At 37.8% G+C, this 27,670-nt stretch overlaps 3 protein-coding genes across 3 annotated transcripts; 1 reads left to right on the plus strand and 2 right to left on the minus strand.

The window, feature by feature from the left end:
* Positions 1-79: 79 nt before the first annotated feature.
* Positions 80-7,016, plus strand: LOC107808024 (uncharacterized). The gene is made up of 4 exons (XM_016632499.2): positions 80-532; positions 2,437-2,555; positions 3,092-3,211; positions 6,575-7,016. Exons 1-4 carry the CDS (start codon positions 80-82, stop codon positions 7,014-7,016), a joined length of 1,134 nt encoding a protein of 377 aa, XP_016487985.1.
* Positions 7,017-7,391: 375 nt separating this feature from the next.
* Positions 7,392-8,119, minus strand: LOC142166153 (uncharacterized). Its single transcript, XM_075224580.1, has 2 exons — positions 7,790-8,119; positions 7,392-7,739 (listed from the first exon to the last, which is right to left on the minus strand). The coding sequence occupies exons 1-2, from the start codon at positions 8,117-8,119 to the stop codon at positions 7,392-7,394; spliced, it is 678 nt and encodes a 225-aa protein (XP_075080681.1).
* A 1,884-nt stretch (positions 8,120-10,003) lies between these two features.
* LOC107808026 (uncharacterized) lies at positions 10,004-17,655 on the minus strand. The gene is made up of 3 exons (XM_016632506.2): positions 16,550-17,655; positions 11,365-12,409; positions 10,004-11,086 (listed from the first exon to the last, which is right to left on the minus strand). The coding sequence occupies exons 1-3, from the start codon at positions 16,625-16,627 to the stop codon at positions 10,602-10,604; spliced, it is 1,608 nt and encodes a 535-aa protein (XP_016487992.2). The 5' UTR covers positions 16,628-17,655; the 3' UTR covers positions 10,004-10,601.
* Between the last annotated feature and the right edge of the window lie 10,015 nt (positions 17,656-27,670).

A 27,670-nucleotide genomic window follows, 5' to 3' on the forward strand; every position in this document is an offset into this window, starting at 1 on the left:
ACTGTTGCTTATTAATAAGCGGAAGAATATAGATCCACACCCAAAAAACACAGAAAAAAAAATTCCAAAACTGAGAGAAATGTGCTGCAACTCCTATGGCTTAATCCCGATCTCTTCACCACCACCCCCCTCTATCTCCCCCTCCTCCCTACACCCCCGTATATATTTCCCAAACTACCCCTCAAAATCCCAAGTTTTGGGAACCAAATTTGGTTCCTTGAAAGCAAAATCGAAGCTCAACGACGTCGTTTCATATGCTGAGCTCGATAATAGGAGTTTTTATGATCTTCTTGGTATACCAGAAACGGGGACTTTATTGGAAATTAAACAAGCGTACAAGCAATTAGCACGAAAGTACCACCCGGATGTTTCGCCTCCGGATCGGGTCGAAGAGTATACGCAGAGATTTATTCGGGTTCAGGAGGCGTATGAGACTTTATCGGATCCTAGAATGAGAGATAGGTATGATAAAGATACGGCTAAAGGCCTTCAGTTTGCGTTCTCTGCTCGTAGGCGTTACCAAAGCGATGAGGTTAGTTCACTGAATCCAATAACTTTTGTTCAGACTCTGTATTTTGTATAAGAATATTTAGCTCGGAATCTGGTTTGGTTATTATTATACATTAGTTAGTTTGAGATCGCGGTAAGAACACTTAGTGGGCGTTTGGACATAAGAATTGTAAAATTACAAAAAAAATGAAAAAAAAAATTCAAGTCAAAATGGTATTTAAAAATTAGAATTGTGCTTGGACATGAATATAATTTTGGGTTATTTTTAAATTTTTGTGAGTGATTATAGTGAAAATTTTGAAAAATAACTTTTTTGGAGTTTCAAATTTTCGAAAAATTATAAAATTCATCTTCCAGCTAAGAATTGAAAATTTTATGGCAAAAAAGTAATAAAATTCTTATGTCCAAACGGATTCTTAAAATTTAAATATTGGAAATTTAAATATTGGATCTGCCTCCGATAGAAATAGCTCGGTGGCCATTTTTTGGCCTCTCTTTAAAAAAATAGCCATTGTCTTGGAGTTTCACTTGTAGAATTTGAAATTTCAGGACATTGAATATTTTTCAGTTATAGGGACTGAAAAGTGGCTATTTGTGAATTTTACCATCCATCCGGCAAATATGAAGATCTATTTGGGATGACTTGCTAACATGAGTTTAATTTTTATCCACGTATACTGTTATATTTTTCTTCACAAAAATGCATTTAAAGGTAAGCCCTTACATGTTATAGTCTGTTAAACGATATTGAAAGTGTAAAAATTCGTTAAGCTACTGATTTATGCAAATTAAATCCATAAAAACATAGTTATTCGCACCTTAAAGGCTGACATGCTAAAGATAAGAATTGTTTGACTAGAATCTTAGTATATACGGCTAAGTCCTGAGATCTTTTCGAAAAAAAAGGTGCAAGGATAAGTGTGGAATATTGAAAATACTTACTGTGGAACTGTCATATCTAGATGCTTGATGCTCTTAGCATGATCATTGTTGGGATCAAGTTATTGGTCTGCCTCGTCTACTCAGATGAGTGAACAATACAACAGAAAGAAGTGTTTTTGACCGATCCAAAGAATTTAGTTATTGGTCCTTTCTCATAATATTCTTTGGTTTTAGATGCTGGTATTTTTTGTCACTGTTGACATCTGTAATTGTTGGCGTTCCCACTGCCTTCCTGTATTTGGACTACATGAATGTTGTCATAATATATGTCATTGACTGAGTATGAGATAGCCTGATGTTTCATAGATTATACCTCAATTAGTGGAATCTTAAAGACAACTGTTTTCGTCTAAAAGTTCTGTTCATATCCATTCCTAAGCTAAGCTATTTTTTTTTTCAAGGTGCTATGCTATCATAATCAACCTTCGTTCTCTTATTTTCACATTCAACCTTTTAAATTATTTCATAAGTGTCTCATGTGTGAAGTTCCTTGAATGTACTCATTTCTCTAATTCCCGAGGCAAGAAGAATGACTGAAACTAGTTTCTCTTAAAATACCAAACAAGGCTTTCCCATCTGTCATCTTCTTGCTCCTTTCTTGTGTTCTTGTCTACCCTCAAACTCGAAACGACTTCCATTGTAAACTTGGTTGGCATCAAGAAACTTTAAAACGCAATGCTCTTTGCTCAGTTTCCATTGCTTTGATGATCGAGTTGTTTGACCCTTTTTCCTACTTGTGCCATTATCTCTAAACTACTTTTAATCCTTATTTATCTCATTGAACCTTTATCCTTACCACGTGCATCTCGAGAACATTAATTTAACTACTGCTAGGAGTAGTTGGCTAATCTTTTGCTTATAATCACTCTGTTTCTTTCACATTCATGTAATTGACTTCTGTTTGCTAATACGATCGAATGACATGTTTTGTTCTTGAATTGTTGTTATCCTTCTGCTAATTTGATTCCTTTTTTATGCGTATAGTCAATGGAGGAGAAAGGCGAGTGGAAAAATCGTTGGCAGTCTCAGCTATCAGAGCTAAAGAGAAGAAGCATGCACAAGGACTCTGGCGACAGTATGTCATGGGGAGCACGAATGCGCAGGCAAAGGAACGAAGCTTCATCTTAATCGATAATAACCAATAGGTTTTCCTATTATTTTGTATATATAAGATCTTTTCTCTTTTTTCCTCTCGTTTTAGCGCTAACCGTATATGAAAATGCACCTAAATAGGCAGTGCATTTTGTACATAGAGTAATGTGAATCAAGAATTCCATCTCCAGTAATATACTCCTGCTTCAGAAAAGGCAGTATTTTATTTATGTTAAGCAAGTTTGGCAAGCTTTCCTTCTTGATGGCTATATATATGTGTGTGTGTGATACTTTCATTTGCCAGAAAGAGATGTGTGTGTGTGTTTCATTTGCCAGAAAGAGAAACTGTCGACCAATTCTCTCAGAATTGGGTAAAATCACATGATGGTGTGAAAGGTCCTAGGGCGGAGCTATAGTTTTACCTACCGGTTCAGCGGAATTGGAGCAACTTTGGCTCAAATCTTGTATTTATGTCTAAAAATTTATTAAAATATACTATAAATTAACACTATCAAGAACCCAATAAATTGTCTTTTCCTGAATTCAGATCTTACAAACTCAAAATTCTGGTTTTGCCTCTGATAGCATTTCTTGGAGATGATGAATTGGGAGTAAGCATTGAACCAAGGGTCTATCGAAGACAGTCTCTCTACTCCCTCGGGGTAAGGTAAGGTGTGCGTACACTCTGCTCTTTATAGATTCCACTTGTGCGATTTTATTGGGTTGTTGTTGATGATGATGAATTGAGAGTAAGGAAGATGTCAATTCATGAAGTCAATTCTTGGTCATTTTCATTATCATCTTGTATGACTCAGTCTAGTGTTCAGCTGTAAGGCATATTATTTTCTATAAATAAAGACCACATCACAAAATGTGGCGCTTGGTCTATTTTGGTTTCTCATAGCTTCCTATTTAATTACTCAAGAAAGAGACACCCACAATTTGCTTTTAAGTTATTGGTTTGTTCCCCAAAAATAACCAAAATATGTTGCTTTCTGCAATTTGTCCTGTGATGTTTTTCCATATGGATTGATGGAAAGTTGTACACTTGTTGCCTAGCTTAAGGACTGAGAATTATATTTAAAATCTTGGACTTATTTTTGTTATAGTTTTCAGCCAACTCTTTTGGACCTTTCTTATTCTGAAAATTGCATAAAAGGAATAAAGAAACTTCAAGATTGTGGTCCACTTCTCAAGTTAAGAAGGGGGCCTTTGAATTTCAGTAAGTGCGTGCCATATGATAGTGATTGTTAGCAATTTCTACTTTCATAATAAAAAATGAAGCGTTGCCTTTTTTTATTATCGCATGGGATAACCATGTTAAAATAGCACGGGCTAGATAATTTTCGAACTGATTTTCGGATTGGTAATTAAAAAATATTTAGCTTTTATAAAGTCATTGAAAAATAGGGGCGATTTGCAGTCATACCTTATATTTATGCCACCTTTAAACCTGTACCCTATTTTTAAAAACTATTGATTTGGTAGCCAGCTAACAAAAAATTCGTAATAATATGACCATTATACCCCTGACAAAACATATAAAAGATGCATCACGCATAAATCAATTTACGGTTCTCCTCCATCACTCCGTCTCTCCTCAGATCGCCTCTCGGAAACCAGAAATTTGAACTAGATTCAAATTCCAAATTCAAAATTACAAAATACATTGTAAGTATTCCAATTCATCTTAAGAATTCAAAATAGTTTTTGAAACTTATTGATTTCATGATATATTTTTCTATAATTATTTGTATGAAGTTGTTTGACGGATGAATTTGCATGAACTTTTCACTGATAGATTTCACTGACGAACGAATTTGCATTCTAAATCTGTTTCACGTTGAATTCTAAAGTGAAGCAAAAGATTCTTCACTTTAAAGCTAATTTAATGTCAAAACTAAAAATTCAAATATGCTGAAGCTTTCCACTGCATAATATGCTTAAGTTTTTAGTTTATTTGCTAAACAAGTTGAGTTTCATAATTTGGTAAAACTTGACACCAAAAATGTTGAAGTATTTGTCGTGTAGTGTAATCAAGCTGAAGTTATTTAGCTCATATGTAAAAACTTCAGGACTAAATAAGCTGAAGTTCTTATTCTGGATTCAATAGTTTTGTCGTAAAGCTTTTTCAAAAACTTCAGCAAAAGATATTGAAGTTGTTTAGTTCATCTTTAAAAACTTCAGGAAAACGAACTGAAGTTTTTCTTCTACACTGGGTAAAAATAAAACATAAATTAAAATTACATATTGCACAAAAACTTCAGCATAGGATGCCAAAGTTGTTTAGTTCATCTTTAAAAACTTCAGGAAAACGAGATGAAGTTTTCCTCCTGCACTATGTAATTTTATTATGATTTTTTGGTAAAACTTCATACCAAAATATGCTTAAGTTTTTCGGAATATGTAAAACATTTTTAATATGCTGAAGTTTTTTAGTTCATTTACTAAAACATGCTTAATATTTTGTCCTGCAATATGTAATTTTCGGATGAGTTTTTGTTAATTCCTGGTGAAGTTATTTAGTTCATTTCCTCTGTTATTTTTCGAGTTTAAAGATAATTAATATTTTAAAAAAATGCACAAAAACATTAAAACAGAAACATAATTTTTCATTTAATAAAATAAAAGATAAATTAAAATTTCATAAAAAGGAAATAACATAATAACCCTTTTAACTAAAAAAAATTATCCAAAAAAAAAAATTAATCGTCCATATCATCATCGTCGTCACTGTCAGATGGACGAGCGTCTTCATCACCAAGACTATCAAATTTGGCCAGCTTGTCAAGCCTATCAAGTTTGTTGTTGATTTCTTCCAGCTCCCTGTCGTACTTGTCGATCAGCTCATCCAGCTTCACCTCGAACGCCTCTATGATGTCTTGCTTAATTTTGTCAACTATTTGTCTGATGACAACATCCGTTTTTCTCCCTTTTGTATTTATCTACTAAAATATATGTGTATGAGTGAATAAACCTACAAGGCATAGAGTACTTATATAGGCGAAAAAAATTTATGCAAGGTATATGAAAAGGCATAGAGAAATTTTAAACGTCTAATGAAAAGCGTGCATGAATGTGATAGGAATGTAATTGTTACACTAACACATATCCCAATGCAAAATAATTACTACTTTAATTGTGTTTTTTACGTTTACTCATGTATACTATACAATTAATGCACTCTAAAACTTCATGTTGAAACATGTTGATGTTTATTTAGGTCATTTGCTAAAACTTCAGCCGAATATGCTGAAATTATTTAGTTCATTTCTAAAAACTTCAGCACTTAATAAGCTGAAGTTTTTGTCCTGGATTCATTAATTTTGTCATACACCTTTTTCAAAAACTTCAGCCGAATATGCTGAAGTTATTTAGTTCATTTCTAAAACCTTCAGCACTTAATAAGCTGAACTTTTTTTCCTGGATTCATTAATTTTGTCATACAACTTTTTCAAAAACTTCAACAGAAGATGCTGAAGTGATTTAGTTCATTTGTAAAAACTTCAACACTTAATGAGCTGAAATTTTTGTCCTGGATTCATTAATTTTGTCATACAACTTTTTCAAAAATTTCAGCAAAAGATGCTGAAGTGATTTAGTTCATTTGTAAAAACTTCAGCACTAAATAAGCTGAAGTTTTTGTCCTACAGTCGATACTTTTATTATGACTTTTAACCAAAACTTCAGCCTAAAAAGCAGAAGTTTTAACAAAAACTTCAATAGCAGATGCTAAGGTTGTTTAGTTTATTTATAAAAACTCCAGGACAAACCACTTAAAAGTTCCTCCTGCACTATAAAATTTTCTCCTGCATGCTGAAGTTAAATTTAGTTTATGCTTAAGTCTTGTCCTGCATTAATCAGCTTCTTCATGAGCTTTTTTTTTTTGAAAATTTCATTATAAACAAGCTGAAAGTTCTAGTACATTTGCCCAAACTTCAGCTTCAATGTGCTTACATTTTTTATGAACTTCATAATTAAATTCTTCTGTTCAATTTCCTAATACTTGACACTAAACATGCTTCTGCAGGATGAGTTCGATTTGCATTGTTATTACTTTCAATGGGAGGTGGACTCTTGATTTCAAATACTTGGATCATGATACAAAACTTGTTCTGCTTAATAAACAAGTATCATTCAATACTTTCGTGAAGAACATTAGTGAAGTTACAAATATTGATTCAAGCAGATATTCACTAAAGATATGGTTTGATATCAAACTAAATACAAGCAAAGGAATGCTTGTAACTTCAGATGAAGAACTCAGTACATGTATACATTTGCTTACAACTGATTCAGCCTATAAGAATTGCCATTTTGTCGTCAAAAAAATACAACATTCAGAATCTACAGCATTCAAACAATCTCTTGCATATATAATAGATTCAGAACCGTTTGTTGATTATCAACATGAACTAGGACAACCAATAATGGATAACCTTCTAACATTACAGCTACTTCAGAATATATAATGCTGCAACAATTACCCGCTCCTCCAATAAATTCATACCAGTTTGTCTATGATTAAGAAGAAGAAGAAGGACAACTAATAATGCAAATTGACAACTAACACACAATCCAATAAAAAAATTTGTTACCTTCTGCGATGATAAGCAACAACGAAGATGAAGTAAACATGGAAATTATACCGACAACATTAGATACAATTGAAGAAATTGCTGAAACTTCTAGTGTTTCTAAGAAATCAAGAAAAAGAGTGAGGAGAAAGTTGAAAGAATCTCCACTATATAAAATACTTAGGCACGATTTGTTGCCTAAGGAAGTAAGAGGACGTGATAAAACTAATACGTCAACATACAAACACAAAGACAAAAATAAAAAAAACATTAACTTACAGCATGATTACTGAAGTAATCCTCATAAAGTTCGTTATATTTAGGCTCTCCCACACATACATAACGTAACATCCTAGGAATCTGAGAGGTATCAAGGTACTCATCCTCTCTTAAATACTTCTCCCGAATATCTGAGAAGCGCTCATAGAACCAAGCACATAACGGAAATGGAAATCCACCAACTTTATATTCAGTTGAATGAAATTTATTCTGCTTGTCCAATGCATGTTTCAGTGAGGTAATGAGCTTCTCATAACACATATTACCCCAAGGATATTCAGCACAAGCTTTATCATCTTCAACAATAGCTGCATACTCCTCCAGCACAGATGATTCAGTCTTTTTTCCAAACAAAATAGACTCCACAACAAGGTTTCCATAAGTTTCACAGCATCTTCATCACTCTCGCATAAGTGTTTGAAATTCACATCATTCTTTTGAATTGCATTCTGAGTCATAAACTCTCGAATATCCTTCAAGGTCACACCCTTAGACTTCCCAAAATAGTGCTTCAGAATAATGCTCTCTCGATTAATTGGCTTTTCAATATTATGTGTTGTAATCCATAAACCGCACATAATGTGAAAGTCTTCAAGGGTGAAGGGTACATCATGACCAAAAATCTTGAAACTAATGGAGTCTCGATCATTGGTGAATATTCGAGAAAGACACAAACAATGAACCAACTTCATGATGTATTTGAAATTCTCCATAGCCATAATGTATCGAAATGTACCATTATTAAGCTTATCCTGTTGTGCATGAGTCAAGAAACTTGCAATTAAACTCTTCAAATCGTGGTTCCCCTTCTAGTAACCACGACAGTTAAACCAATCTCCAAACTCATAATATCTATCCCCTGGTTTCGTAGGTGGAGCAGCATGGACTGAAGGACATGTGGATATTATACGTTGTTTAGGTGCTTTAGGATCTTTAGATGCATTAGCTGCTTTAGCTACTTTAGGATCTTTAGGTGCTTTAGGATTTGTAGGTGATTTGGATTTTGTAGATGCCATCTGTTCAAAAAAAAAAGTAAGAGATACAAAAAATAACATCAGAACATTATCAAAAAAATCAGTTAAAACTTCAGCTCTTCTTAGAGCTAAAGTTTAGCAAATATAAAACAAAAACTTCAGCTCATAAATGCTGAAGTTCAGCAAATACAAAATAAAAGCTTCAGCTCCTAGAATGCTGAAGTTCACCAGTTACAAAACAAAACATTCAGCAAAAACATGTTGTAGTTTTTACAAAAAAACAAAACACAAAGTCAACTCTAAAATAATGCTGAAGTTCATAAAAAATATAACAAAAAATACAAAACACGAAACAAAACTTCAGCTCCTAAAACTAAGGTATCATTGAAGTATAATAAACTTCACACTTTAATAGTATCATCTATTTAACTCTCAAAATTTTTAAAAATTTCGACGTCTCCAAAAATCACTGAAGAATTTATAGAATTTTCATCAAAAACACAAACACACGTTCAAAAAACCTAAAAACACAATCGTAAAAGTAAAACTAATGCACTTATCAAAGTAAACCCTAGGCAACTATTTTATCATAAATACATGACTATCAAAACCAAAACCAGAAATTAAATCGTAAAAATTAATACTAAATAAAACCCAGAAAGTTAATGCATGTGATTATACGTAATGTTATTGGGGAACAAACAGTTGAAAAATAAAAAACAACGACGAAAACCGTTTGATTTCAGAGAAGAACAAATCAAAAAATACGAATAACGGGAGAGAGAGAGACAGAGACAGAGACAGTAGAGGACTAACGTATACTTGGAGAGAAAGAAGTCTTTTAATAAAGAAGGGCAAAATAGTCTTTTTAAAAGGCTTTTAACAAAAAAACGGGTACAGGTGAAGACAGAAAAACAAAGCGGCTACAGGTAAGGGGCGACCAAATAGGGCGCCCCAAGCAATTTTTACGAAAAATAGCTACTATTTTGCTAAAACATGAAAAGTTCCAGCATAATATCCTGGATTATGGAGCTCCTGCGCATAAACTTCCAGCATATTATATTGGAACTCTAACATACAAATAACTCCAGCATAATATACTAAATTATGAAGCTCATGCGTATAAACTTCCAGCTTATTATGTTGGAACTCCAGCATATTATGAAATTCTAGCACATTATGCTAGCATATTATGCTGAAATTTTTCCAGATTTTTAGGAGTGTTTTTGTTCAGATTCTATTTTTATATGAAAAAATGGCTAATTTTCGATTACTTTTAAAATTGTGACTATTTTTCAAATCTGGCTATTTCTAAAAAAAAATCCCCGACAACAATAGCTTAAACCTTCATCTCGCATCAACTATATAACTCGGGCAACAAAGGTTTGAGCAAGACTACTAGTCTCTAAATACAAAATTGTACACACAACGTATTCTCTTCCCATATAAAACTAAGATATATATATATATATTTCATGAACTAATTTTTTATACTAAAAGAAAAACTAAACAAGAGATGGCCTACCTCTAACATACATCCCATAATTTTAGTCTAATTAACTTGAATTCTGATGTTGAATGATTAATTTTTTAGATAGTGGAAATCAACTATAAACAAGACCTTACATCTCAGTGAATCAAATGAATGCAACTACCTCTTTTCTTTTGTTTGTGCTTTTTATCCCATCTATCTTACAACTATAGTAATACTATGTTACAAATCAAAATTGTGGAGTTGTAAAGACCACAAAAGCTAGTTCTTTTACACTCAATTAGAAAGAGCATCTAAGCTTTTAAGCAAATAGAATAAACTTGCAGAAGCTTATGCATCTTCCTAGACACACTATCCCGCCGTTCCATCTGTGGAGTTATCAGATATATGGCAATATGTTGCCCCTCCGTCTAAGCTACTGCAACGTACAGTCGTGGTGATTGATAATTCTCGAAGATCTTTTTTCCTTTGGGAAGTTACAGGAGCAAAACAATCAACTTATTGATATGTAAAGACCCGACAGATTCTTCCAATGTATAGGAAGAAGCCCCGACCAAGATTTTTGTATCAATGTCAGAACAAACTGCCACCAGCAAGACCATCAGGGCTAGAGGGGTGAGAAAGAATCCAATCAAAACCGAGTACGGGCCTCTAGAAGCCAGATGTGCTTGCTCCTGCACAGCTGACAGAGCTTCGTCCTTGGAAACTCATCATGTCAGATCATGTTAATAGCATTCAATAAGGTATAACATATGGCAGAGCACAAACATCAGCAGCCTCTATTTGCAAAGCTTCAGACCACACCCAATGTTCCTTATTGACTTCATCTGGACACGTCTCAGTTTTCTTAGCCGGAGTTCTTTCGCTTAACAACCATTCCTGGTCATCAAACCCAGACCAATCGTCCACCTTGGGAACTGCGAGTATCTGGCTTAGATACTTGGAATCGGGATGAGGAGGTCTTTTAGACGCTTCAGCTATTTGATCCTCAGCACCAGGAATGATGGATGAAGCCTTTGCCTCAGCACTGCATAATGGCTGGCCTTCTATACCACCATTCACCTTGTGCTTCTTGTTTTCCACTTTAATATCAGTAGCAACTTCCTGTTTACTGGAGGAGAACAGGTCTGCTTTTGGGTGAGTGTCAAATTTTTTTCCATTCTGTGTCGGCTGCTGAGAGGATGATGGCCGCAGCAATTTAGCATGCCTGAGTTCACTCTCTGTACAGCAGAACAGAAAAGCAACACTAATCAGCCAAACCAAAAAGTTAAATAGAGCTGAACACGCTTGTCTAAGTTCAAGCAACTTGCATTAGAAATACATCAAATATGGTGGCTACAAATTCCCTAACAGACTACTACACCCAAAATCATAAGAACTCTATCAAGGCAATCTAATTCAGATACATAACTCGCATAGCTTTGACGCATCCGCAGGGTAGGATGTAAAGTCAATACAACAGAAAATAGCAGGCTGGTAATAGTTTTTTTTAACTCACCATGCAGGAAACCATTAGTTTCAACATCCTTCCTCTTTCTGACAACTCCCACGTTGACTGTACCAGCAATGTTTTCCTTGGATATAAGAGGAAGTTTATTGTTATTAAGACCAATAAAGCCATTCTTATTGATGTCTCTTGATTTATCCTCCTGGCTTTTCTTGTGTTCACTTTTGTCCTTCGCCTTCTCTTCCTTTTTCTTCTCTTTTTCCTTGTCTTTTTGCTTTCCATGACTTTTCTTTTCCCTATCTTTATCCTTGTTTTTCTCTCTTGGTTTGTCATAACGTCTTTCTTTAGGTTTCTGTTTTTCCTCTCTTGTCTTCTCAACATTTTCTTCCAATGGTCTGGGGACTCCTTCAAATTTGCTTTTTGCCATTGTAGAAAGGCTGAGAGGTATTGCATTAGCTCCAATTTTAAGTTCATCCCTGAATGCTTGCCCATCCATCTTATTGGTAACAAATCCTTTCTCTTTGTTCTTTTCCTTGTGTTCAGCCAAATTTCCAGAATCCTTGATGCGCACCCTGCCTGTCTCTTCATCCCTTTTGCACTCAACTGGAAATCTCTCCGCCAACTGACTTTGAGCACCCTTCTCTGCATCTCTGATCCTCCTCCCCAACTCCTGCACAAATTTTGAGTCCTCTGTCTCAACAGCAGAGAGGCCAAGCTGGATGTGAAACTGATCAGGGCGCTTGCTTTTCTCTGAGCTGATGTTTCTATCCCTATCTCTGAGCTGATGTTCATCTCTCCCTTTATCTGAGCTAATGTGTCTATCTTTATGTTCATCTCTCTCGTGAAGTTTCCCTCCAGTAGAAGGCCCAGGTAGAGCGGCAACTCTAGCCTCCTCAGAGATGCTGCTTTTCTCTTTATCCTTGTCCTTGTCCTTCTTTTTGTCCTTGTGCTTTTCCTTCTTGTCCCTGTGTTTATCCTTTTTCTCTTTCTTTTCTCTGTGTTTCCCATCACTTTTGCCTTTATCCCTTTTTTCTTTACCTTCTCTCTTTTCCTTGTCTTTCTTTTCCTTTTTATGTTTTTTCTCCTTCCTTTTCTCCTACACACATGAAAAGGAACTGTTAGTTTATACCAAAAAGGTCGATTACAATTTTATTTTTGTTTGACAAGTAGGTCAAGTACAACTAGTTAAAACATCCTTATGCAAAAGGAGGAAAATCCAAAACATGTCAAATCTAGCACAACATTATAAATAGTTGATATAGTGCCAGAATTTGAAAACCAAATGAGAAACTCAAGTTCAGGTGGAAATCCTAGATCTATCTGATGAATGCTCAAGAACAAAAGTATCCAATAGTTGAAGAGAAAAAACAAATCAACCACCAGTTAAGAACTTGAATGATCATCATAGCAAACAAAACACTGAGTAGTCACATAGTATTAAATTTGTATGGTAAACATAGTTTATTAGTAAGAAAAGCAAAGCATTGAACAAATACATACAATCACTTTTACTAAACCTGGTGCCCCAATATGTTACCCAATAACAAAGTGCAGAACAGGACATCAGCAAACACACTATTAAAAGGCAATCACATCTCACCACGGCTCCAGCTTAATTAGCAGGATCCAAAAGCAATATACAAGTTTTGCTTCTTGAATATGAGTTTAGGCATCATGAAGGAAATTAAAATCAAATAGTTCCTAATCAGTCTCCTTTCGGAGAGTTATCGTCATAGAAGAAGTCCATAATTAACTTCGACAGTCTCCAGCTCGTGCCGTGTGAAATGCCTTTATAATGAATGATGTTCCATAATGGGTTCAGCTACAAAATTATAACAGCAACAGAAAATATCCATGACAAAAAGAGCCCTCATTGTCCCCTTGAGATCACAGGAATCACTAATGAACTTATTCCAGCATAATGATTTCACCAAACGGAGGCTGTACAACAGACCATTCATACACCTGATAAAAAGTGTGACATGCGAAACCAGCTTTTAACTGATCCCTCAAAAACAAGAAATCAACCACCTTACTTTGGACAAAGGAGGGACGACAAGCAAGCAATTTCATGACTCAACAATCAACACAAAAAGCAAGACAGTTCAATCCATCAACAAGTTGGCATATCTCACATTAGTCACTTTCTTACACCAATCTGCACTAGATAACCTATATGAATGGAAATTCCCATAAGGACGTCATGACCAAAGGGCATCCTCATCTTGGTATACCATACAATGCTGACAAATAAATGAAAACATATCAACAATAAAACAAATATGTTCACATATATTACAGAATAATATGGGCACAAGCATAACCAATGCAATAGCATAATGCAGCTGATTTGAAACAAGTCAACTTCACATTTTTCAGAGGACACAATCACCTCAAACAACTCTGCCTGTTTGAGCTTGCTCAGATTACTGGTTCGAATCCCAATTAAAGGATGAGGCTGTAAGTGGTTGACAACCAGCTTAAAACTAGTCAATTTAGGATGAACTCACAACATAGAATACATTGGGACATGCTCAATTAGACAGTGTTACATCGGACTTCGGTGTGATGAAAAATGGGCAAGTGGTTCCATCACATCGCTTCCCAGATAAGGGAGTATGAACAATGGTTCATATGAATGTGGGTAAAGTAGTTACTCTTGCCACATCAGCGCCCGATGTGGTGCAAGATAGAGAAAGAGTTCTAGCATCATGAATGGATGAGGGCAAAGAAGCTTGATTCCATGAGCCACAGTCCACACAATAAAACTTTGGGGGGAAAGTAAATGCCCGTACACTTAGTGACACTATGAAAGTGAAGTGAATCAGTTCGGATTTATATCTCGTATATCTACAAAAGTAGGCTATATTGTTGCTAAGAAGATTGATAAAAAAATTGTAGGAAGAGGAAAAAGGATTTATAAATGGTGTTCCTTGACCATGAAAAAACAAGTAATAGAGTGCCAAGAAAAGTTTTTTTGGTGGGTGTTTGAAAGGAAAGGAATTGATACTACATATATAAATATCATGTATATATGTATGAAGTAGTCACTAGTGTGAGAACAATTGTATGAGATACAAAGGAGTTCCCCATAATCGTGGGTTTACACCAAGAATCAACATTCAACCCATACTTGTTTATCCGAGTTATCTATGAGCTAACGAACAATATTTTTCTTTATGATAGCGAGGGTCGAAGGTGTATGATATTTGCAGATGGTGTTAATTAACAAAACTACGAAAAACGCACACTTGCTTACCCTAGTTAGTAGACGAGCTAACAATATAGAGGATAAGGTCCCATGGTATAAAATATTTGCATACGATATTATGTTAATTAACAAAACAACAGAGGAGAAGCACTCTAGAAGGCAAGGGTTTTAAAATAATTGCAAGTAAGATTAAATATATGCACTACAAGTTTAGCCAACATTAGAAAAGTAAAGCTAATGTAAGATTAGTCGGGATTGCGGTGCCTAAATGCAAATAATTCAAATATATAAGCTCAATGTTTCAGGAGAATGGTATAACAGATAACAATATTGCACATCAAACCAAAATATGGTGGTTGAGACAAGTGTTGCAATAGGAAACTATCTATCAAAGTGAAAGGCAAGTACAATAAAACTGTCCTAAGACAACCAATATTACTAGGGAGTGAATATTAGGCCTCTAAGGTACAACATATCCGCAAGATAGAGTCACACAAAATGTGAATGATAAGAACACTGAAAGACAAAAACGCAAACCAGAAAAGGCAATCAGCAAACCACAAAATATTTCATCATAGCAGATAGTCCCCCCAATCAGCAAACCACAAAATATTTCATCATAGCAGATAGTCCCCCCAATCCCACCACAACCACCTACAAAAAAAAATATACACAACTTGCAGATTTTTCTTGACTCGTGGAGGGTATGATATGTTTGCAAGAAAAATACATCAAACGTCAGTAACTCTACTTTTAAAAGACAGACAAAATGAAGATAAATTCCACCAAATATACAGGAAACACCCACCAACATCAAAATACAGAATGGATCCTACGGGATAAGGCAGCTTACCGCCTTTAGGGGAAAAAGTCCACTAGTTTTTAAAGTCTAACTGAGGGCCAAATTGTGCAATTTTGGACAGTACATGGGCAAATTTGGACCTTTTTCCCTAGTAAATATAGTCCTACTATCTTAAAACAACCAAATTAGGCCTATTTCCACATTTAAGATCACAAGTTTCAAAAGTCTACGAAACACAAAATTGAGCAATTTTGGATATAACATGGGCAAGTTTGGACCTTTTCCCTAGTAAAGATAGTCCTACTATCGTAAAACAACCAAATTTTCCCTGTCTCCACATTTATCTTCTCCCACAAATCTAGCAATTTCTCAAAGGGTGAACTTCTAAGGATACAATCCTACAAATACACTGCTCTAAATAGATCCAGATGATAATTAATTTACAAATGCCCCAAACTAAGATTCTGTAACTTAAAATAATTCAACTGAAACCACAGCCATGGCCAGAGAGCCTTTGCTTATAACAAATATACGTAATCCAGCTGAAGTATTGATGGGAAGCATGACAAGCAACCAGCAACTTCCACCAAAAGGATGGAGTATAGTGCATCCAAAGAAAGAAAATTAACATACCATTCAATTGGATTCAATTTTTTTTAAAAAAAAATACCTGTCATCGCGTTCTAGAGATTTCGCCTTAGATAACTAAAGATGTCTAAAGCAGTTCTAGAGATTCATTTTTTTAAAAAAAACGTTACCTGTCATCGCGTTCTAGAGATTTCGCCTTAGATAACTAAAGATGTGTAAAGCAGTCTACTTATGCATCACATCTTATACTAATCAGAACAAAGCGGAAAACAGATCCCTTTATTTTTCCTTTTAAACAAATATACACTATCTTTTCAGCAGTGTTTTAGAATGTCTTCTTCCAATATATTAAGACAATTGCTTTTAGTAATGTTGTCTCCCAATATATAAGAGAATCACACTACTCGGCTCAGAAGCATCCATACTTTTAAATTTCCAATCAATTAATTGACATTAAGTACCATATGAAAGAAAACATCTTTGGAACAGTCCACACATCGCAATCCACAGCCAATAATCTCCAGATAATATGTTACTGGTCAGTATTATTAGAACAATAGAACATGTCATTTGGCATTGCTTTGAATTATTAGAACACATCCACAAAAAGTGATAATAATATAAGTTGAACAGACCTCTTTCAATAAGTCACCCTCCTCTGGTCTAAGCTTCTTTTCATATCCTTGTGGTGGAAATGGAAAGCAGCGCGACATTGCACAAAATTCTACTCCGAGATAATAATAATAATAATAATACTCCAATTAATTTCTCACAACAGTGTTGTTCCAGTAACGGAACGAACCAGAAATTATACTCTTGTCCATGCACCATGTCCCCACATTCCTTTCAAACTTCAGTTTGCTTCCATTTAATACCTTTCACTAAATCAACCCAACATCCACTAACTTAAACTTGCAAAATCCACTAAATTAAAATTGCTCTTCACTTCAAATTTCACAAACAAGAGTCAAAAACACAGCATTTCAAAACTCCGTCAAGGTAAAACTGCTAATAACTCTAGTAATATCTACAGTCCTCTTCCATTGCTCAAATCCCCTGCCAGTTTTGCTCGCATTAATGGGCGATCAGTGGATCAATTGCAACTGTTGAACTCTTCAAAACCCTAATTAGATAAAAATATCCCAGCAATTAAGCTCAATCACTTAGAGTAAGCGATCCGATTTAAAAACCCTAGAAAATTCCACAATGTCTCAGTAACCAATAAGAGTACCAAGCAAAAACAAAAGTGCGTTGAAATTCGAAGGAATCAAAGTGGAAAATTCCCCACTTTTTTTTGTTCGTTTTATCAAAAAGGCGAATCCAGAGAAAAAACCGAAATACCAAAAATGCCGATAAAAATCCCCAAAGTACCAAAAAATAGGTAACTTCAAGCTGAAATCAGAATCAATAAAATCAGATTCAAAATTCTTCTTCTTTTTTTTTCCTTTTAGTGAGTGTATATAATATATATATATTTACCTTGCCCGCTACAAAGTGAAGAACATTGTAGTAGGGACAAGATCTCAAATATAAATAACCATAAAAATGGTTAATAATCGAATTTGCAACTCGAGAATCAATTTTTTGTGTTTAATTTTGTGATTTAAGTAAGGGTTTGTGAGAAGAAAAATGGGGTTTTTTGGTTTTTCGTTCTGCGCTATTTGGTTTTTATGGGGTTCGGGAAATACACGCAAGGGGAAAAAAGAAAGAGAGAAAAGGGTGAGGGCGTAAAGCCTCACATATATTGAGAGAGGAAAAAATGTGTTTTTGTATAAAGGGTTAGAGAGAGAAAGGGATTTCACTATTTGCTTCCATGACCGTTGGATGAATTCTCTCTCTCTCTTCATTAAATTTGTCTAAGCATTTGGCTTGTTAATACCAAGAGGGCTCGTTTGGTACGAGTAATAATTAATCTCTGGATTAAATTTAAAAATAATTTATCTCATATTTGATTGGAAAAAAATTGCGATATAACTAATCCCCGGAATAATTATTTCGGAATTGTAGTGTTTTCTTATCCTTATGAAATAACTAATTCAACGATAACTAATCCCGGGATAATATCTTTCCAACCAAACGATGAATAATGGATGTGCTAAAAGAAGGGCCGCCCGAAACATAATAATGTATATTTTGTATTCACGCTAGGCACAGGAAAGGGCATACTCTTAGGACTCGCTTGGTATAAGATATAACGTATAATTAATCCCGATATTAAGCTTAATATGAGTTTATCATGCATTTGATTGAGATAATTGTACAGCATAACTAATCCCGGAATTAGTTATACCGGGATTGTAGAATTATTTCTATCTCTATGGGAGGGTGGGATAACAATACTGAAATAATTAATCCTGGAATAATTAATCTTGGGATAAATTATTTTCCCAACCAAACGACACTTTAGAGTGTGATATAGATATTATGCCCTAATGCAAGCATTAGTGGTTGCTTTTATGGTTCCAACCCGCGATCTATAAGTCACACGAAAATAACTTTATTGTAGCTTCAAAGCTTCTCTTTAAATAACGGATATCTTAAATTGAGGTAAAATCCTGGTTTTCCCTTAAAGATTCGTGTTATTTGACCAAATATGTAGATCTTTGCTTAAACTAATTAAATGTATATGATGAGGGGTTACACTTAGCTAATAATAATAACTTCTAGTCTATAATCGATTAATGAGAGTAACGCGGTGAAATACTAATAGCAGATCAAACGCAAGGAGCATTTAATGTTTTAATGCCGTTAATGAGAAGGAAAAAATATGCAATAAATGATAATAGATGGCACTAGAGTAAATAGAGAGAATGTTTAACCCAATATTGAATGAGGTGGATGATCCCTCCTTTTGACAAAGATGAATAATAGATAAAGATTAGAATATTTAGACCATTCTTGGATCTGGTGAAAAAGGTGCGAAATAATATAGGATCGAATCTCTTTGGAAAGGTAGTATTTGTATTCAATCTTGAGAGAGTTTGTTCTTCATAAAGTGTTCTTATCAGAGTATATTACATGCCTATCACATGATTTTCCTTTCTATTTATAAGGGACATACCCCTAATTAACTCTAAAAGAACAAATAGAGGGAATATTTAATGGAATATTCCCTCAAAAATCTTGTTACTAAAGTAGCCGTTACTGCTCCTTCTGACTCTTGACCTCGGCCATTATCAACTGCTCGGTGGTGAGTTTCCATTAGTCATTAGTCGACCTTGGCCAAATTACTTCTAGTAATACCACTTTGTGTTGAATATCCTTAGTCAGATTTTGACCCATACAGTTAGTCCCTCCGCTTATCGAGGTCGTCTCTCAGACGATCTCGATGAGCAGACTTTGCTGGTCATAATTGTGAGATTTAGGTGGGCAGGTCGATTAATAACGCTCATGGCGAGGTGGTAACATGGCGCTTTATGAGTCATAACTTACCGTTATGTCGGTTCAGAATGACGTCATGGCACCATGTGTCATTATTACGCATTTTTTCAATGTGTTACGTCGCTTCCCGTGCCTCTGCCATTTCGATATTTGTGCGACGACGATTTGTATTCTCAATTAAGGTGTCTGAATTTTTTATAAAAAGGGATAGAAAATCCTCTATTTGATCCTTTGTATTTTCAAGCATTCGAATCTCTATATCTTTCTTTCTTCTTCTATCAGCGTTCTTGCTATTACCTTCATTCTTGCATCCCTGTTTTCACCGATCCTGTTAATTTTCGCTGCTTATGCTTCCTCTGTGCTTGCATATTCTCCATAATATAATAAACAAAAATGGTTAACCCAACTACTTCCGAGGGATTACCTAACCAGTCCCCTTGCAGTTCCCATGCCTCCCTATGATGATGGGGTGGCCATGATTGTTGAAGATGACAATTTTCCTATAGTAGAGGAGATAATCTCCATAGGGAGATGGCTAGGTCTGACTTCTCTAAGTTGACCGAAGATGACCTCAAAATTTCGGAGTCATTGATGAAGGGGGTGGCCGTTGTTGAGTTTAGGGCTAGATTGAAATTCTCGCCCATATAGACCTCATCTCGACGGGTGTCACGACCCAAGTTCGCTTTCCGTGAACTGTCGTGACGGCACCAAGTCTCTACGACTAGGTAAGCCTAACAAATCGCGGAAAAGAAATAACATAATAAAACTAGCCAACAACTGCAAAAATAACATAATGAAGCGTTTAAGATGTCGCTCGACATATACTAATACAAGATCTCAAAACTGAACAACTTCCCAAAACCCGAAATCTCATGAAATCACAAGCTGTTGAATAACAACAAGTGTCTAACTCCAGAATGTCTAAACAAAAGTAAATACATAAGGGCTAATACTATAAGAGAAAATGGAAAGGGACTCCTCGGTCTGCGGACGTGGCAGATATACCTCGAAGTCTCTGGGGAATCGCCTCGCCTCAAGGGTAGTAGGGTTGTGCCTGGATCTGCACATGAAAAACATGCGCAGAAAGGGCATGAGTACACCACAACGGTACTCAGTAAGTGCCAAGCCTAACCTCGACCGAGTAGTGACGAGGAAGGTCAGGGCCCTACTGATTATAGTTGGAAAATGAGGTAAAACAGTATTGAATATGACACTATAATTAAATGCTAACAGTATGAAGTAACACAGGATAATAGGAATGACAACAACTATAACATAGACAAAATAATCACAGAAGGAATAGAGCTCAACACACAGATAACAACCAGGATCTCCCAGGATACCATCCTGTAGTCCCAAATGTAAATATCCAGTGGATCTCCCGATTGTCGTCCCGTAATCCAACTCATAGTGCGTGGGGATCTCCCGGAATACCGATTCGTAGTCCCAAATGTAAATACCAAGTACTGGGGGAATCTACCGGGTGCAGTCCCGTAGTTCCAATATAAAAGTGCAGGGGATCCCCCGGAATACAAATCTATAGTCACAAAGTAAACATGCATAGGGATCTCCCGGGATACCGTCCCGTAGTCCCAAAGTAAACACACAACAGCAACACGAAGAATATTCAATTCAATTCAAATTTCATACCAGGGTAAAACAGGTATTACTTAATGAAAACAGGATTTTCAATAACTAGTACAAGTACGCACTCGTCACCTCACGTACAAGGCATTTCAAATATCAACAATACCAAATCCCAAGGAGAGTTCCCCCACACAAGGTTAGGCAAGCCACTTACCTCGAACCAGCTCAAAAAATTAACCTGAAATCACGCTTTTTCCACGAGTACTCGACTCCGAATGGCCCAAATCTATTCAAGTTAGTTGCATAATGTAAATATAACTTCAAGTAACTGATTCAACTAATTAATTCTAAGATAATACGTGAAATTAGGGAAAATGATAAAAATGCCCCCCGGGCCCACATCTCGGAATCTGGTAAAATTTATAAATTCAGAATCCTCATACTCTCACGAGTTCAGTCATACCAAAAGTACCAAAATCGGGCCTCAAATGGTCCCTCAAATCACCATTCAAAGCACTCCAATTAACCAAACCCTAACCCCCAATTTACCACTGATTTTTTCCTTCAAATTTCATGCTTATAATGATAAAAATCACCATAATAATGAGCTTAAGGACCAAAGACCTTACCTCAATGAATCCCTCTGAAAATCTCCCTTGAAAATGCTCCCAAAAGCTTCTTACCATTTGAAAAGAGATGAAAAATAACTCAAATTCGCGAAGGCATCTATTTATATGTTCTGCCCAGCAAATCCGCTTATGCGGCCATGGGACCGCACCTACGGTCCCGCTTCTGCTGAACTAAAGTCGCATCTACGACAATTCATTAAACAGCAAATTTCCTCACCTGCAATCTCCTTTGCGCAGATGTGGTGTCGCTTCTGCGGTGCCCGGGCCGCATTTGCGGCCAAATCCTAAAATGCCTCAGACCGCACCTGTGGTCCTCCAAGTGCATCTGTGGTGCCGCACCTGCGGTCACATTCACGCAGGTACGGTTATGACAGGTTCAGCCAAACTCCAACTTTTCCTAAGTCCAATTCAACTTCCGTTAAGCACCCGAAACTCACTCGAGGCCCCTGGACCTCAACCAAACATGCCAACCAATCCTATAACATCATTCAAACTTTTTCCAACCTTCGGAACGCTCAAGACAACATCAAAACACCAATTTAACATCGGATTCAAGCCTAAGAACTCCAAAATCTCTCAAATTACGCTTTCGATCAAAAAGTCTATCAAACCTCATCCGAATGACCTAAAGTTTTGCAAGCACGTCACATTCAACATACGGAGCTACTCCAACGTCCAGAATTCCATTCCGACCCCGATATCAAAATCTCATTATCGAATCGGAAACTTCAAAAGTCAACTTTCGGCATTTCAAGCCTAAAAAGGCTACGGACCTCCAAAACACAATCCGAACACGCCCCTAAGCCCGAAATCACCCAACGGAGCTAACAAAACTAATGGAATTCCATTCTGAGGCCGTCTTCACACTGTTCTGGCTACAATCCAAATTCTAAAACTAAAACTCTCATTTAGGGACTAAGTGTCCCAAAACTCTCCGAAACTCCAAATAAACCTTCCCGACAACTCACAATAGCAGAAACAAACACGAGGAATGCAGTTAATAGGGGATCGGGGCATTAATTCTTAAAACGACCGGCCGGGTTGTTACATACTCCTACACTTAAACATTTGTTCGTTCTCGAACGAGTATAGAGATATACCTGAAGTAGTGAAAAGATGAGGGTAACAGCTGCGCATATCCTGCTCGGTCTCCCAGGTCGCCTCCCTGACTAGCTGACCCAGCCACTGAATCTTTACTGATGCAATGTTCTTTGACCTCAGCTTCCAAACCTTCCTGTCCAATATCGCCACCAGCTCCTCAACATAAGATAGATCCTTGTCCAATTAGACTGAACTAAAATCCAACACGTGCGACGGATCACCGTGATACATCCAGAGCATCGCCATGAAATACCGAATGAACTCCTACCAAGCTGGGAGGTAAGGCAAGCTCATACCTCAACACATCTCAATATCTCAAAAGGGCCAATAAACCTCGGACTCAATTTCCCTTTCTTCCCAAATCTCATAACGCCATTCATAGGTGAAACCTGAAGCAGAACCTGCTCTCCAACCATATAGGAAACATCACGAACCTTCCGGTTCGCATAACTCTTCTGTCTGTACTGGGCTGTACGAAGTCTATCCTGAATCACCTTAACCTTCTCCAAAGCATCCTGAACCAAGTCTGTGCCCAATAATCTAGCCTCACCCGGGTCAAACCAACCCACCGGAGATCTACACCACCTACCATATAAAGCCTCATACGGTGCCATCTGAATGCTGGACTGATAGTTGTTATTGTAGGCAAATTCCGCTAATGGCAAGAATTGATCCCAGACCCTCCAAACTCAATCACACACGCACAGAGCATATTTTCAAGAATCTAAATAGTGCGATCGGACTGTCCGTCCGTATGAGGGTGAAATGTTGTACTCAACTCCACCCGAGTACCCAACTCATGTTGTACGGCCCTCCAAAACCATGATATGAACTGATTACCTCTATCTAAAATGATGGAAACTGGAATACCATGCAGACGAACAATCTCCCGGATATAAATCTCCGCCAATCGCTCCAAAGAATAGGTAGTACACAGAGGAATGAAGTGTGCGAACTTGGTCAACCGATACACAATCACCCAAATGGCATCAAACATTCTCAAAGTCCGTGGGAGTGCAACTACGAAGTCCATGGTGATCCCCTCCTACTTCCACTCTGGAATCTCTATCTGCTGAAGCAACCCACCCGGTCTCTGGTGCTCATACTTCACCTGCTGACAATTGAGACGCCGAGCTACAAACCCAACTATATCTTTCTTCATCTGCCTCCACCAATAGTGCTGCCTCAAATCCTGGTACATCTTCGCAGCACTCGGATGAATGGAATACCACGAACTATGGGCCTCCTCTAGAATCAACTCCCAAAGCCCATCAATATTAGGTACACAAACCCGACCCTACATCCTCAATACCCTATCATCACCAATAGTCACATCTCTAGCATCGCCATGCAGACAAGTAAATGAGGGTCATCAAACTGATGCTCCCGGATATGATCAAACAAGGAAGATCAGGAAACCAAGCAAGTTAAAACCCGACTAGGCTCCGAAAGATCCAATCTCACAAACTGGCTGGCTAAGGCCCGAACATCCATCGCCATGGGCCTCTCTACTCCTGGTAAATAATCGAAACTCCCCAAACTCTCTCCCTGGCAACTCAAATCATCGGCCACGACATTGGCCTTGCCCGAGTGATACAAGATAGTGATATCATAGTACTTCAGCAATTCTAACCATCTCATCTGACGCAAATTAAGGTCCTTATACTTGAACAGATACTGCAAACTCTAGTGATTAGTATAAATCTCACAAGGCACACCGTACAAATAATGACGCCAGATCTTCAAGGCGTGAACAATAACAACTAATTCAAGATCATGGACAAGATAATTCTTCTCATGTACCTTCAACTGTCTGGACGCGTAGGCAATCACCCTACCGTCCTGCATCAATACCGTTCCAAGGCTAATTCTCGAGGCATCACAATAGACAGTATAAGACCCCGAACCTATAGGCAATATCAAAACTGGGGTTGTAGTCAAAGCTGTCTTGAACTTCTGAAAGCTCGCCTCACACTCTTTCGTCCAATGGAACGAAGCACCCTTCTGTGTTAGCCTGGTCATAAGGGCTGCAATAGATGAAAACTCCTCAACAAATCGACGGTAATAACCCGCCAAGCCAAGAAAATTGCGGATCTCTATAGCTGAAGATGGTCTAGGCCAACTCTGCACTGCTTCCACTTTCTTTGATCCACCTGAATACCCTCACTGGATACCACGTGGCCCAAGAATGCCACGGAATCCAACCAAAACTCACATTTCGAGAACTTCACATATAACTTCTTTTCTCTCAAAGTCTTAAGCACTGTCCTCAGGTGTTGCTCATGATCTTCCTGACTCCGGAAATACACCAGAATATCATCAATAAAGATAATGATGAACGAGTCAAGATATGACCGAAACACACTGTGCATCAAATGTATGAAGGCTGCTGGGGCATTGGTCAGCCCAAATGACACAACAAGGAACTCATAATGACCATACCGAGTCCTGAAAGCAATCTTCAGGATATTTGGCTCCCGAATCTTCAACTGATAGTAACCTGAACGCAAGTCAATCTTAGAAAACACTCGTGCACCTTGTAACTGGTCAAACAAATCATCAATATAGGGCAAAGGATAACAATTCTTCATTATAACCTTATTCAACTAGCGATAATCAATGAACATACGCATAAAACCATCTTTTTTCTTCACAAACAAGACAGGAGCACCCAAGGTAATACACTGGGCCGAATAAAACCCTTATCAAGCAATTCCTGTAACTGATCCTTCAACTCCTTCAACTCAAGAGGAGCCATGCGATACGGAGGAATAGAAATGGGTTGAGTGCCCGACAATAGATCAATGCCAAAATCAATATCTCTATCGGGCGTCATGCTTGGAAGATCAGCTGGAAGTACATCAGAAAAATCCCGTACTACTGGGACTGAATCAACTGTAGGGGTATCAATACTGGAATCTCTCACATAAGTTAATACGCGCCATACCCCTTCTCAACCATATGTTGAGCCTTAAGGAATGAAATAACTCTAATGTAAGTATGATCTAAGTTACCTCTCCACTCTGCTCGCGGTACACCTGGCATAGCCAGCGTCACAGTTTTGGTGTGATAATCAAGAATAGCATAATGGGGCGACAACTAGTCTATTCCTAAGATAACATCAAAATCTACCATGCTGAGCAATAATAAATCGGCTCTGGTCTAAAAACCACTAAGAGCAACCATGTATGACCGATAAACGCGGTCTACAATAAGAGAATCTCCCACAAGAGTAGAAACATAAACATGGGAACTCAAAAAATCCTGAGATACACCCAAATGTGGGGCAAAATAAGAAGACACGTAAGAATAGGTTGAGTCTGGATCGAATAAAACCGATACATCTCTATGACAAACCAGGACAATAACTATGATGACAGAATCAGAGGCGACAGCCTCGATACGGGCAGGAAGAGCATAATATTTGGCCTGGCCTCCCCCTCTAGGGTGACCTCTACATCATCGACCTCCACCTCGAGCTGGCTGAGTAGGTGGGGTAGCAACTGGTGCTGTAACCATAGCCTGAGAACTTTGTGGGGCACACTGTGGCTGAGAAGTCTGTGGAGGTGCACCCCTCCTAAGTTTGGGGCAATCCTTCACCATATGGCATGTGTTACCACACTTAAACAAAGCTTTGGGAGGACGTGGCAGCTGTGACTGGTTCGGGCCAGGTCTGCTGGACTGACCACTGAAAGCACCCCACGCAAGAGGCAGACTAGATACTGGAGGTGCATAATAAGGCTCCTGAGGCCTAGGAGGAGCTGGAATACCACTGGCTGCTGGAAGAGCTAAATGAACGGGGCAACTTATATAACCCCTACCATGATGAACTGCAGCTGGAGCACAGGCACCAGAATTATGGCCCGACTCTCGAGACCTCTTGGCCTCCTCTCCTCTCTGTCCCTAGCATGCATACCCTCTACTCTCCTAGCAATGCTCACTACCTACTGATAAGAAATATCCATCTCCAACTTACGATCCATGCTAGACTTGATGTTGGGAATGAGCCCCTCAATACACTAGCGAACCCTCTCGCGAACAGTAGAAACCAAAGCTGGTGCATGTCTAGCCAAGCTAGTGAAACGGATAGCATACTCCGAGACAGTCATAGCACCCTAGCGCAAATGCTCAAACTCTGCGCACCATACGTCCCTGAGGCTCTGAGGAACATACTCTCTCGGGAACATATCTGAAAACTAAGTCTAAGTCAGGGAAGCTACCTCATCCGAACTGTCTAACTCATAGGTACGCCACCACTCATAGGCGGCTCCTCAAAGCTGGAAGGTAGTGAAGGAAACCCCGCTCGATCCTGATATACCCATGGTACGGAGGATACAGTAGCACTCATCTAGAAATCCCAGAGCATAATTTGATGCTAGACCACCGAATACAGGAGGCTTGTACTTCTTGAACCTCTCAAGCCTCAGCTGCTCATCCTTGGAAGGCGCGACCCTGTCCTCGGGTTGATTTGGGACTGCAGGCTGTATAGGAATAATCTCTGGGACCTGATCAACATGTACTTGCTGCTCAGGAGTGCGGGCGACGGGAGTCTGCGCTCCTGCCCTGGCCTGAGATTGCAGCAAGGGGAAGCAACCTTGCCTGAGCCACAGTGGTGTACATGCTCATGAATTGTGTAAGAGTCTCTAGGAGAGCTAGAGTAGTAGTAGCAGTAGGCGTATCAGGTGCCTGGACTCCGGTTGGAACTGCTGGTGGCACCTCGGTGGCAGCTCGCGCGGGTGCTCTAGCTGCACTACATACACGTCCCCGGCCTCTACCCCGGCCCTGACCTCTGACGGCTCAAGTAGGGGGTGCGAGTGCCTGATCATCTCTGGTGGCACGTGTCCTCACCATCTGTGAGAGAATAGAAGACATAAGTTTAGAATTATGATATCAAAAATCTCACACAACAAGAAAATCAAATGAAATGGAAATTTTCCTAACAGTTACATAGCCTATCGTAGATAAGTACAGACGTCTTCGTACCGATCCGCGAGACTCTAATAAATCGGTTTGTGATTCATGACTCCTATGAACCTAGAGTTCTGATACCAATTTGTC

This window comes from Nicotiana tabacum, chromosome 11 (genome assembly GCF_000715075.1).
Source record: "Nicotiana tabacum cultivar K326 chromosome 11, ASM71507v2, whole genome shotgun sequence".
Classification (NCBI taxonomy): Eukaryota; Viridiplantae; Streptophyta; class Magnoliopsida; order Solanales; family Solanaceae; genus Nicotiana; species Nicotiana tabacum.

Coding starts and splice junctions, on each gene's coding strand:
- LOC107808024 (XM_016632499.2), top strand. CDS start 80: ATGTGCTGCAACTCCTATGGCTTAATCCCGATCTCTTCACCACCACCC. Junction 533..2,436: donor GGCGTTACCAAAGCGATGAG/GTTAGTTCACTG, acceptor TTATGCGTATAG/TCAATGGAGGAGAAAGGCGA. Junction 3,212..6,574: donor CTCTACTCCCTCGGGGTAAG/GTAAGGTGTGCG, acceptor ATGCTTCTGCAG/GATGAGTTCGATTTGCATTG.
- LOC142166153 (XM_075224580.1), bottom strand. CDS start 8,119: ATGGCTATGGAGAATTTCAAATACATCATGAAGTTGGTTCATTGTTTG. Junction 7,740..7,789: donor GCGAGAGTGATGAAGATGCT/GTGAAACTTATG, acceptor TTTGGAAAAAAG/ACTGAATCATCTGTGCTGGA.
- LOC107808026 (XM_016632506.2), bottom strand. CDS start 16,627: ATGTCGCGCTGCTTTCCATTTCCACCACAAGGATATGAAAAGAAGCTT. Junction 12,410..16,549: donor AGGGTGACTTATTGAAAGAG/GTCTGTTCAACT, acceptor TCATGTGTGTAG/GAGAAAAGGAAGGAGAAAAA. Junction 11,087..11,364: donor AACTAATGGTTTCCTGCATG/GTGAGTTAAAAA, acceptor TCTGCTGTACAG/AGAGTGAACTCAGGCATGCT.